A 13,050-nucleotide genomic window follows, 5' to 3' on the forward strand; every position below is an offset into this window, starting at 1 on the left:
TATAGATTATTTAAAATTGTTTCTCACATGTTCAAAACTATGCTAAATAATAAAGTATACTTCACTTTCCCAAACAGCATGACTCTCAGCTAGTAATTTTATTAAAAAAACTAAAATGAAACACCAAAAAACTATAAAAAAAAAAAAAAAGTAAAATGACTACCATGTTCAGTGATTATCTCTTTAAACACCAAAACCAAAATGTTTTGACATGATCTCTTCGCAAAAACAGTAGACTTTTTTTTTTTAAAGGCTGAAATAAGTAGGGTAATAATGAAGAACAAAATGTATAGCATTTCCAAGCTGCAAATTAACAAGCAGATATTGACTTTTCTTTGAGGTCAATAACAGCTCTTATTGATCTAAAAAAGTTAATACCTACTAAGGTCAATAAAAGATCTCAAGGGTCAACAAATCTAGATTTCAACTTTCACTTCCCTTCACATATAAATATTGCTGAAATGGGTACAACTGTGTTTGGAGAAATCAGGAAATCATTATTATGATGCCAGAATAATCCAAAGAAACAGGCCAAGGAAGTTAAAAACATATATGTAGGGTTTTAAAAGTCTGTTACTATAGAATTTTCAGAGACAGTGACCTGTGGATATAAATCCCTGTATTACACAATATGGGCAGTTGAATAAGGAGAAACAAAAGTAACTGAGAATTATGTTTTTACAAGTGTTTTACCTCTTCATGGTATTGACATATGGAATCTTTCTCTCTCTGTAAGTCTATATATTTGAGAAATTATGATGTGAAATAATTTTTCAAGAATAGATTTTAGGCACTTTTAAATACAGAAAAATTCTTTTTCTAACTGTAAAATTAAACAATAACACTTTAGGAACTTCAGAAGAGATAAAAATAGTAACCACTGTTATTATCATGATGTAGTCTGTTGTGTTTTTCAGACTGCAAAAAAAAAATACTGACTACTGTTCTTTTAATAAGCAAAATGGTCTACACATTCTTACACACCTTAAAGATGGCACATGGCAATGAATCACAGGGAAGTTAGGACCAGGCCCCCAGGTATATCTTATATTTCCTGGAGTCATAAAATTGAGTAATTTATTAGCCTGATCCTTTCAGTAGCCAAATAAAAATTCATATTGTTCTTTTCAGAATTACAAAAGCACAAGGGAGGGAGAGGAAAGAAAGAAAGAGGAAACAAACATTCCTAAAGCATTTACTAGTGCCAAAACCTGGGCAAGGTGCTTTAAACAGACACAAGTCCTTTTAGTTACTGGAAAGGCCAACTTATTGACAGTGGCAACAAAAAAGTTAGAAAGGAGAGGCCAGGTCTGCAGCAATGACACCATTACACTATGGGCATTCAATAAATATGATGACTACCGTGATTGCAATGCACTTAAAAAGTATTTATTTTAGAACAGTTTTAGATTTACAGAAAATTTATGATATACAGAGCTCCCATATACTTAAGACCCAGTTTCCCCCATAATTAACATCTTATATTACTGTAATGTATTTGTCACAGTTAATGAACCAATGTTGATAATTATTATTTACTGAAGTCCATACTTGGTTCATATTTCCTTAGCTTTTATCTAACGCCTTAGGCATTTTGTCTAATGTTTCAGGATCCCATCCAGGACACTACATGACATTTAGTCTCCATGTCTCCTTATGTCTCTCGTGGCTGTGACAGTGTGCAATGTTCTTCAAGAACATCCTTTAGAAATGGTATAACTAAATTTGCTGACTTGTATCTATTGTCAACACTTAGATGAAAACACATGCAGCAGAATTATCTGTTGTTACAGATCTAAGGAATATAAATTTGAGAAGTGAATAGAGATAAATGCCTGGTAGAAAAGAAAGCAAATGATGTTGACTCGTTAATGTGCCTACATAAAAAAGAGAGAAAGTTTCATTTGTCACAAATTCTAGAAGATTACAACCACTGACCTGACCCATAAGCCATCTACTCTTCCATCTTGCCCCATCATATTGCTACAAGCCAGGGTTTTAATTGATCAATTATGAGGCCATGAAGTGGGCATGGATGAACAGTATGGCAGAGGAAGATCAACTGCCCATCTATAGTTGTCTATAGTTGCTCTTTCTTTTCTTTTCTATGAAGTTGTGAGGAGAAAGTGGTTGTCCAGTTGGAATCAAAATATATTTCCCAGCCCCCTTGCACTCTGTAGCACCATTCGACCAGTTCTTGCCAGTGGTATGGATGTAGCATCAACGTGGGGCCCTTGCTGCCCGTGGAGCTTTAAAAGCGGGTGTGCCTTCTCCATACTCTCTTTGCCTTGGCAGCTGGCAAACTGTAGAAGCCTCTAAAGCCTGGTGCAGGGCAGAGCCACAGAATGGGAGAAACCTGGGTCTCTGAATCACTGCCTGGAAGGTCATCTGCTCACTAGGAATATGTGCACTGGACTGTCCTCAGCGTGAGAAACTTTACTGCATCCAGCCACTGGGGTATTGGAGGTGTATCTGTCACAGCAGTTAGTGTTACTATGCAAAGTAGCACATATGGAAACTAACCTTTATTGAGAACCTATGATAGACTTAACACGCATTGGATGTTTTATACAGTTTATCTCGTGTAACTCTCACAACACCCTCCACATAGAAGACCTGCAAACATTTTTATATATGAGGAAATGAAAACATGGAAAAGTGAAGGAACTTATTCAAGGCTCCCCAGTTATTAAGTGGCAGAACCAAGATCTGAACCTGGGTCTGTCTAGTTATAAAGCTCCATTTTGTTTCATTGCAGGTGAAGTCAGGTGATCTGACTTGGTGCTTGGATTAAAAAATAATTCTGATGCATTTTATGCATGTAACTTTTTTTTAATCCTCCAAGGACAGCAAAAATTATACATGTGTTCTTCCTACTTTTTATGTGGTAGACATGAAGTCCCAGTTTACAAGGGGTGGGTGTGAGATGATTAGTTTGCTCGAATTTGTTAGCATTTTCCAGATCAAGACAACATTACACAAAAATGCCAAAGAGAAAGATACACTCCACCTTTGAAGCCTGCTGATAATCTTCCAGCGTTTAATTTGAGCAGAGTCCAGCAACTCACGGAGGGCACGAAAGAACTGTTGCTCCACAAGGTTTACCGTTAACAAAGGAGAGAACAGAAAGACTGACTTGTTCGCACAACAGTGTGAATTTAAAGAACTATATGGGGTGTGCATTCTACAGGAAATCCAAGTAGGAAGAAAAATGAAGCACGGTACCTTGCACACAGCAATAAAAATGAGCGGATTCATTACAGTAAGAAACTTCACAGCTGGCAGGCAATATCAGCGAGGCAATAAGATATTTGGTCCATCTTCATGCTTTCCTTTTAGAGTCATAGTGTTTGGGGAAAAAAGGTCTCCTTTTTATATTAACAAAGTATCTCCAGTCAATCTCTTTAACTCACTTACGTGAAAAATTTGGATGACACTGTAAAAGTCCTATGTTAACACCTTTAAATTTGTGCAGCCTTTTATGACAGGGTTCTGTTTGTTTGTTTGAAATAACAGGTTCTAATCATCAACAAGTTTGTGTAGAGTATAGACCATTTTGGATAATTCATAGATATGCTTAATGAGGAAGAGGGAAACATGAAACCAGCTAAAACTTAGTAGCCATTCTGTTTGGTGAAAATTGATGGCATTTAGGTAAGTATTCAGGGGATCAGTCTCCTCAATCTGAACAAATAATCTCCATTTTGGATAAGCTAATTTATTGACTGATACAATGAAGCAATAGATGTGAAAAGATGTACTAAGAGTAGTCTAAAATTTTCAAAGCAGATTATACAATGTTATTCCTAATACTAGCATTATTATTTTCAGCATATAACACAGGGTTAAAAACGACCAAAGTTTATAATTTAAAGCATTAAAAATCTTCACAATGTATTACCTAAAATAATTACACATCTGACTATTAAAATGGATAGGTTAATTAGAGAGGTTACTCTGAAATAATAAAAAGTTTGAGGGAAAATGTTTTTCAAATAAATGTTGTCACTTTCAAGTATACTTAATAACCAAGATGAGCATTAGATACACTATAGGACAGACTCTAGAAATTCTCATAAGCCATGTTATTTGCCCCAAAGCCTGACTTTGCCCGTGGTTTACCCACTTCCCCTTGGCTCACCTTGTATTTACTCCATAAGGCTCATCTATTCTGTCTTTCCCTGACACTATGAAATAGACTTAATTACTTCCTCTACCTGGCTTCAAAAACACTAATTATATTTATTATGGGGATTTATAGCTGTGTATTTCCCCATAAATATTTTGCCAAGAAACCCAGCTTATTAAAGGAACTTTATATTCTAAGTGCCTAGAATGGGGCCAGGGTCTGTTCCTTCCCAAATTACATAAAAATCTGTTTTCCCTTTCAGGTGGGTTGATTATCTCCCCAACTTTACTCCCAAATGCAAATCTCACTAATAATACTCTTTTAAGGCAGTATTTTTCTTGCTATTTCAGAGATCAATTTAGCCCAGTCCAGGTCTAATAAATCCTAACTCTAATTTCTTAGGGCTTTATCATTGTTGTCTGAATAAATGTTAAGGTTCCACTGTGCCCTATTCAAGTGCCATGTGCAGCAAATAGCATTGAAAATGGAAATAAAGGTAACTAGCTGAATTTAAATGGTGTATTTCATGTGGACATAAATATCAACCTTTTAATGTGGATCAGGACCTTAGGCAATTGATTGTGATGAGCTTATCAACATGGAAGATAATGTTAAGATTACCCAACATCCTTATTTTCCTCCAAAAGGGACAGTCTTCAAAAAGCTTTTTCCCTTGTCTGGCTTTAGGGTGGTTTCTTCCTTTCTCTAAATAAATAGATATTTATTTAACTATGACTTAAGAGTTTATATCTCAAGATGCAAAAGGGCAACACGGCGCCCTACATGAATGATGACCCACCATGACAGTCTCTTTGATAATGACTTTACTTGGAAAAACATATTCTTCAATAAAAAAAATTATTTTTTAATGTTGACTTTGTTCTCTTATGGCAACGCTGGAAAACACTGTAGCCCAACAGGAAATACAGACGAAAGCTTCAAATATAGAGCACACAAAAAAAGCCATTTTTAAAGCTCATGCCCATCAAGTTTTCCACTTGATACAAGTCATATACAAAGTCTTAGTCCAATGTGAACCCATGCTGTGAAAATTCTGTAGCACCCACCTCAGAAAATTCTGTTAAATACATAAACACCGCTGAAGAGAAAACTTCTGGGCACTAGAAGTCAGACTCAAAGGGAAAATAAACCTGATTAAAAAAAAATCCCAAGGAAAGTTATATAAGCACAGTGCAACAAGGTCATAAGCTTAACCGTCCTTCACTGTAATATTTGAAAGTAAATTGGCATTTTAGCGATCGGCTTTGGTCGTCATTCTTTTTCTCAACTCACAGAGATGCAACAGAATAAGAATGGCTTCACGTGTATCTTACAAACCAACTGGAAAAGTGATACGCATTATGGGGTAAGACACCTTTAAAGATGAGTATAATACTTTTTAATGGATTAAAAATGAACCCTATGGATTCCCTGGGACCACCTAAGGAGAAGGTTCTCCAAATAGGGTTTAAATGACATCCTTTTCTTATCACTCTGGAGCCCACCAACATCTCAGAGAACCTCACAAAGTAAATTTAAGCACAACTTGACAATATTCTCTAAGAGCTTCACCCCAAATGACAATCTCCTCTGTTCTTTCAGAGCAGAACCACAGCTTTTTGAGATGTAAGACTTCAATAGGGTTGTAATTATAAAGTAAGTGATAACTATACATCAAAAATGATTATTTTACCACTGAGTAGACTTTTAAAAACTCACAGGACACGGTCAAGTAACTCTTCTCAGCATTTAAAAAAATGCCTATTCTAGCAAAGATACCTTTAAGATTCTGAAAGAATAACTACTCACTCCATCACCCAAAATGATGAAGAGAGAAACTTTTTCTAGAGATAACTTTTTTTTTATCAAAAAGCTTAGTATTTCTCTGCAAAAATCTTTCCTCTAAAACATACGGCTGAATAAAATGGATGGTTAATATCAACCCAATTGTATAATCCCATTTTCTATTCCTATATTGTAGAATAATAAAAAGTGTTACTTTGTTATTTTTGCAATAGTTTGAACATGGAATTCCAATCTGTGCCTAAACAAAAGTACTTAGGTTAAAAATCTGAATCAGTGTTTAGAGACAGAACATTCTCTACTCAGATAAGCCAAGACTGGAAAATCTCGTCTTTCTAGCGCTGCATCCCTGAAGCACCTGACACTCAGCAGAGCTCAAGGAAAGCTTGTTGAGTAAGTGAAATACAATATTTGCCTTCTTTCATATAATGTTATACCACGCCCACTAATATTACAGAATCAGAAATTTATTCTTCTACCAATTGATAACAGTTCTAAAAGCAAGGAACATATAGTTAACACATTTTGGATCTATTTTCCCAGGAGTCTTATAAATGACTTATAAGTAAATGGAGGGGAAAAAAAGCACACCTTTTTCATATTTCCTGAGATGTTAGCTCTGTTCCAAGCTAGCTTATAACTTAAAAATAGTTTGATCCATTAGGTTTTATTATTGTGCATGGTTTTACCCTTTCTTCTTTTCTGTAGATGATAAATTAATACATTCAAGGATTTATATGTTTCAATCAAATTATTACATTGTATCTAGCATAGTAACACTCAAAGTATTTCTTGAAGAGGAGAATGAGGGGGAAAAGGAGGAAGGGGAAAAAGAGAAGAAAGAGGATTAATAATAATGAGGAGGAAGAGATGGAAGAATAAGAAAATGTCAGTAGATATGGAAGAAACTTCTGAAAATGATAAAGAAAATGACTGCCTCTCAGTTTGGTAAAAACTTAGTCTCAATAGCTACTTCCAAACCTGATTAAAATTTCTAAATGAGTTCTATAGTGAGTTAATTAAAATAACAATATTTTATCAAGAGCCAAAAGATGGAATATGATAAAGTTGCAGGATCATGCACCATAATCCCTGTATAACCCATAAAAGTCTCAGGAAAACCCATCAGTAGTTCAGCCAACACTTTGAGACAATTAAAGATATAAAGGAAGGAACCTCATACTGTAAGTGCATTTGTTTGGATTTTTTTTTAAAGGAACCTCATACTGTAAATCCATTTTTTGGATTTCTGAACATGAAATATTTTGTTTGATTTATTTTAATGTAAGCTGATACCACTATTGATTGCTTTTTCTGTATGAACTCTTTGAAAAAGACAGAGGCAAAATACAAATAGTGGTATACACAAATTATCTAATTCTCATTAAAATGCTATAATTCTAAGATCTGTTTGCTTTCCAGAAGGGAATAAAGTACTCCATATGTTTCTCTGACTAACTCTATCTGGTCAAATGAATGAAAAATTTGAGGAGGTAATCATAGAAAGCAAAAATTACCCATCATGTAAAATAGCCAAGGGGAAGTATACCTAAAATGGGGAATACCTGCAACTTAAAATTAGGTAACTATAATATAGCATTGAAATGTTGAAGTAAAATCCATTATTTTTTATTAAAAAATACTTGTAAAAGGGTAAAAACATTGAGGAAAATGTACAAACTTCCAGCTAGAAGATGAACAAGGTATGAGGGTCTAATGCAAAATATGGTGACTATAATTGATAACATTGTATTATGTAATTGAAATTTGCTAAAAGAGAACTTAAGTTTTTTCAAGAAAAAAATACGTGAGGTGATGAATATGTTACTTAACTAGATGGTGGGGATTCCTTACACACACGCACACACATACAAATGAGAGAAAGAAAGAGAGATTTAGGTAGAAAATATTTCTTTTATGAAAATAAGTTATAAATATATAACACTGGTATTGTTTTTACTCTGAAAATCTGCCTTTGCATTTCCCTAATGAAACAAGATATGTAAAAAGCTGTGATAAATACGCCATTGGGAAAAAAAACAAACTACCATACTTTGGTGAGGCAATTTACAAAATCTTCCTATATACATTATTTCCTTTACACCTCTCACGAACTCAAGCCATTTTAAAATAAGAATGTTAAGTGGTGTTAAATAGAGGGGAAAATGTATTTTGACAAAATAAAATGGTACAATGTAGACCCTTTTGGGTTACTGGATAGGTTATTAACCATTCCAGTTGCCAAGTACTGCCTACTTACATTTTCCTAACTAAGGTAAGACAGACAATTATTATAGCTCCTAAGTAAGACCATGCTCATATCCAACATCATCAGTATTAACAGACACGACCATATGTGTTATTTCACAGGGAGTGTAGGTGTTGAGTGTACAAGCTACCTGCCTGAATTTTTACACACATGTGTAGTTACACATGTATACACAGATAATCTGAGATTCAACAAGATGATTTTTATCCAGTTCAAGCAGACATAGACTAAATGCTAACACTGAAAACTGGACATCTAATTTGACTTTAATGTGCACGGGTATCACTGCTGATTTTGTCAAAATGCAGATTCTGAGTCGGTAGATCTGAGGGGTCAAGATCAAGATGCTGCATTTCTAACAAGCTCCCAGGGGATGCTGATGCTGTGGTCCTGAGCCCCGCTTTGGGCAGCACAGGATTGACCCATTTCCTCTTTAGACTGATACAAAATTAAGCAAAGTGACAATGTACATTTATATTCAGAACCTACCTGAAGTGAAGATTTCTAGAGAGAGAGGAAAAAAAAAAAAAAAAAACTACCATAGTTTCCATTCCTTTGCCACTCCACCCCTACAATCCCTGCCCTCTGCAGTTCAGATCAGGCCACTTGCGCTGAAAGCTCTCCACTGGCATTACACCCTAAGAGTCTAATTCAGACACCTTCCCATGCCCTGGGGCCCCACAGAAGCTGCGCCCTCTGTGGCTCCAACCTGTGTACCACACCCATCGCTCCCTTTGCTCCAGCCATACTGGTCTTCTTTCTGTTGCCTGAACACCCAAACACCTTCTCATTTCAGAGCCCTGTGCTTGCTTTTTCCTCTTGTTCCTCTTGTAACAAATCATGTTCCTGATTTGCTTACTGATGGCATCCTGTGTTGCTCAAGATTCAACTTACAAGGCACTTTTCTGAGAGGTCTTCCCTGACTAGCTGACCGAATATCGACGTCACTACTCATTCTTTCATACCCTGCTTCATTTTGCCACCATCTGAAATGATCTTGTCCATTTATTTATTACTTTAAAAAAATGTCTGTCTCACCCTGCTCCCTGCCCTGCCTGTACCCATACATAAGCCGCCTGGGAACAGGGACGTTGGCTATCTTGTTTACTACTGTATCCTCAGCACATGGCCCACAGTATCCGATAGTTTTTGAATAAATTATGTGGAAAGGAACTTAGCAGATGTGAGAACATGAAATATTTTGACTGTATCAGGCCACTCTGGAAAATCTAGGTATGCGGGACCTGTTCACATTTCAGTGTGGTCTACTGGTTACAAGCACGGAGTCAGATAGTCTGGCTGTGCTATTTCCTAGCTTGATTAATAAGTGTGGGCAAATAACTTAATCTCTCTGTATCTTGTTTTCTCATCTGTAAAATGAGAAAACAGTAATTACTGCATAGGGTTGTGGTAAGGATTAATAAGATGGTAAATACAGACTCTTGAGAATAGTGTGTGGCCCATATTAAGTGTTCGATAAACATTGTATTATTTCTACGTGTGTCTAATCGTTAGTCCACGGTGGGGAACCTGCGGGGCCCTGGGTAAGGGATGGAACCTCTCCTCATGGCAGGAAGGCTGGCAGCAGTATAGCACCCTGTTGCAGAGATCCCTGCCCAAATGGAACAGCAGAGCTGGGTGGCTTGCTGTGACTACTGAGAGAAGGGGTGCAGACCCATAGGCTTGGGCACTCAGAGATGGCAGGAGCAAGGTTAGCAAATGGTGCAGATCATCTCCAGAGACGCGAGGCTACTGACTGTAGACAACCCCCCTCATGGTTTCAGGTGCACCGGACCCATTTAGGGTATAGGGTGGGACAGTCATGAGTATCTTCTGTTTCAACATTGAATGAAGAGAGTGAGCCTTGCATTTCTGCCCTTGTATAATTTCTCTTTCAGCCTATTTCTTTTATTAATCATTGCAGCTTCCATTAGTTTTGTGCCTATTGTAAAGCTGGAATATTTACTTCAGAGAAAAAAATTATCATAATTTCAGAATAAAGGGCAGATGATCCACAGCTTTAACTATTAATTCCCTGACCTCAAACAAAATGGATATCTCCATGCCTAAGAGTCATACCTAACTATTAGTAGTAAATGAAAAAAGGAAGAGTCACTTTTTATTCACAGATTCTGGGACAAGAAGTTACAAGATACGACCACCATAGTGCCTGGTTTTTGAGAGTCATTCCTGAGGAAGTTCGCCAGTTAGTCTGATAATGTCCTTCTCGATGTCACTCTCAGATTGAAATGTCCTAGTGTCAGCTCTCTAGTTCAATATCATACATTCTACCATCTGTCTCTTCTCTAAATGGAGCTGTTCAATTAACTTGTAACCTCATCAATTTTCTCAAATAGAAAGGGATCCACGAAAGAAACCAGACTGGTTATGAAACTCGAAACACATCAAGGTGCAAATGGCACTTAGAAATAATTGTGGACCTTTGCTCCGACCAAGTACATTCTGGACATGAGTCGCTCTGTTCGGCAGCTATTCCTAAAGAGACACAAAATAACTTTTAAAAAAGTCAAAGATGACTCAAGAATTTTAGAAGATGAGTTTCATTATTTACTAGAAAGATACTAGTGGTCAAAATAATATGCTTTCTATTCCATTCTAACACAATTGATTATATAAAATAATCAAACTTTCTTTTATGGTATTTGTCAATAGCGGTCATCAAGAAAAGTTTACAGATTTTTGTTGAAACCTTTTGCCAATAATTTTCAGAGATAACCACTTATGCTCAAGATAACATAAAAATAATGACTTTTACAGAGCCCTATTCACTTTCTAAGCACTTGAATATATATGATTTCATTTTACTTTATAACAACCTTCTGGTCATTTTATATATATATAGCATCAAGTTTCCATGTGACAAATAAAAGAATGTGTAAAGAGAGGTTAAGTATTTCTCAAAGTTACACAGCTGATTAATGCAGAGCCAGGCAACGGGACTGTTGTCTCTTTCTCCAATCCAGTACATTAGACAACAATTTCAAGATTTTGTGGCCAAGTAAAATTTTAAGAAACATTTCAAAGCACCCAAGTAGGGTTGCCAATTCTGTTATTTTTCCAGGTGGAGAAAAAAAATAAATGTATAACTTCTACCTACTATCTCTATCATATTATACAACTATACTTTCCTTTAGCACCCCAAAATAGGAAACATGTAATTCTTCAAATTAATAAAATTTGCTTTACAAGAGAAACACTACTTTCTACTTTTCTCCTCTCATTTTGCTGTAGACTGTGAAAATTCTTGTTGTGGCCTAGAACTTGTTCTTAGACCAATACATTGCAAACCATTTCCCTCTTTTGTGCTGTTTCAAAAGTCATGCTGGTTTCTTCCACATCTCCTCCTGCATTTCACAGTCTTTAAGAAGGGACCAATAAGTGCTAAAAGTTTTTCCTTTTGAAAGCTGCTGTTTTTCTTCTGATACTACAACAAAATGATTAGTATTGTAAACTTACATCACAATGAAAACACAGAGCTGTTGACTGGCTGGACATGACTAGGCTGAGAGCTAGCAGAGAAGCAAGCAATACAGAGGCAACATGGTGCCGTTATAATCACTTCTCCCCCCACATCACTGTAAGAGGCAAGGGCAGGAAGAATGCTTTGTGCCTGCTTTGTGCTTTCTGCACCCATTCAGACTCATCCCAGGAAATGAATCATCATGATGACTTCTGTCTGGGCATGAGCCACATCTGTCTTTACCTCCACAAAGCCCACCTTTATTCCTCCCTGTAGTCTTGGTTTTATAGTCTGTAAGAAGTTCCCAAGCTTTTATATATGTATTATATAACATATAAATATCTAATTTGATAAAACTTTATTGTTCATTTACCACTGTATTCTACTAAAAAGTCCAGGGAACTGATACTGGTTTTGGGGACACTCTGAAATTGGCATTTCCAAAGTTGATTGTATTGATCGTTTGATGTGGATGTGACGTTTTAGTACACAGCAAAAGGAATAACTATCAAATCCCATTCAATCTAATAACCTTGATCAAGTCGTGATTCTTCAGTATCTGAGATCTTCTTTGTTGATCTCCTTCAGTATTGGGAGGGAGCTACATGAATGGTGTCATGAAAGAGAAAAGGCAACCCACTCAGCCAAATCAAGCCCTGTGATCACTGTCATAGCAAGAACAACCCCAACCCAACCCAGTCCCATGTGGAAAGAGGTTCACCAATGGGACACTATATCAAAGAAGGTCCCTTGATGTTCAACACCTATAGTGACACGTTCCCCAAGCATGCCGAAGTAACACTTTTAAGAAATTCCTTTAATACATATTTCAATCACAATAATTCTTCTTCTGTGAGAGAAATATAAATGCCTGTATATCACCAAATGACCACACATTAATAATAATTTTATATTTGTATAGTGTTTTATGGTATAGAAAATATTTTAACTTATGCCATCATATCGTAGGAATATTCTGAGAGAGAAGAAGAAACAGACTCAGAGAGGTTATGTGATTTGCTTAAGGTCACACACAAGAGCTAGAACTCAAGTTTGATCCTTTGACCTCAGGTTCAGGCCTCTTCTCATTATTCACATAATTTGCAAGGACAGTCCCTTCTTAAAGTGAGCCCAAGGACTGAAAGAACAAACAAAAGCTTGCCTTTATCCCAATCAGGCCAGAAAGCCAATCTACCAATAACCTCGAAAAGAAGGCTGCCCGTATTATTACAAAATCGGGTGGGGCAGGGAGGGGAAGGTTGATGGTTTCCTTCAGTTTCCTCACCATTACTATAATGCCAATACCATTGGTGTTCTTGCCATTTGATTTCTTAGAATTCATCCCATAAGCCAACCAATACAGGAGAG

General features: G+C 36.4%; 1 protein-coding gene across 8 annotated transcripts in view; it reads right to left on the reverse strand.

The window, feature by feature from the left end:
• The window catches only part of VTI1A (vesicle transport through interaction with t-SNAREs 1A), a 341,791-nt gene that overhangs the window by 247,616 nt on the left and 81,125 nt on the right, over window positions 1-13,050 (reverse strand). Inside the window, exon 7 of one of the 8 annotated variants that reach the window (XM_032490940.1) lies at window positions 10,219-10,697. The exons of the other annotated variants lie outside the window; for them this stretch is intronic. Within the exon in view, the coding sequence (XP_032346831.1) occupies window positions 10,588-10,697 (110 nt within the window). The 3' untranslated portion in view covers window positions 10,219-10,587. Of the gene's footprint in view, window positions 1-10,218; window positions 10,698-13,050 lie in introns of those variants that run through there. 8 annotated transcript variants of the gene reach the window in all.

Source organism: Camelus ferus, chromosome 11 (genome assembly GCF_009834535.1).
Source record: "Camelus ferus isolate YT-003-E chromosome 11, BCGSAC_Cfer_1.0, whole genome shotgun sequence".
In the NCBI taxonomy this organism is placed as follows: Eukaryota; Metazoa; Chordata; class Mammalia; order Artiodactyla; family Camelidae; genus Camelus; species Camelus ferus.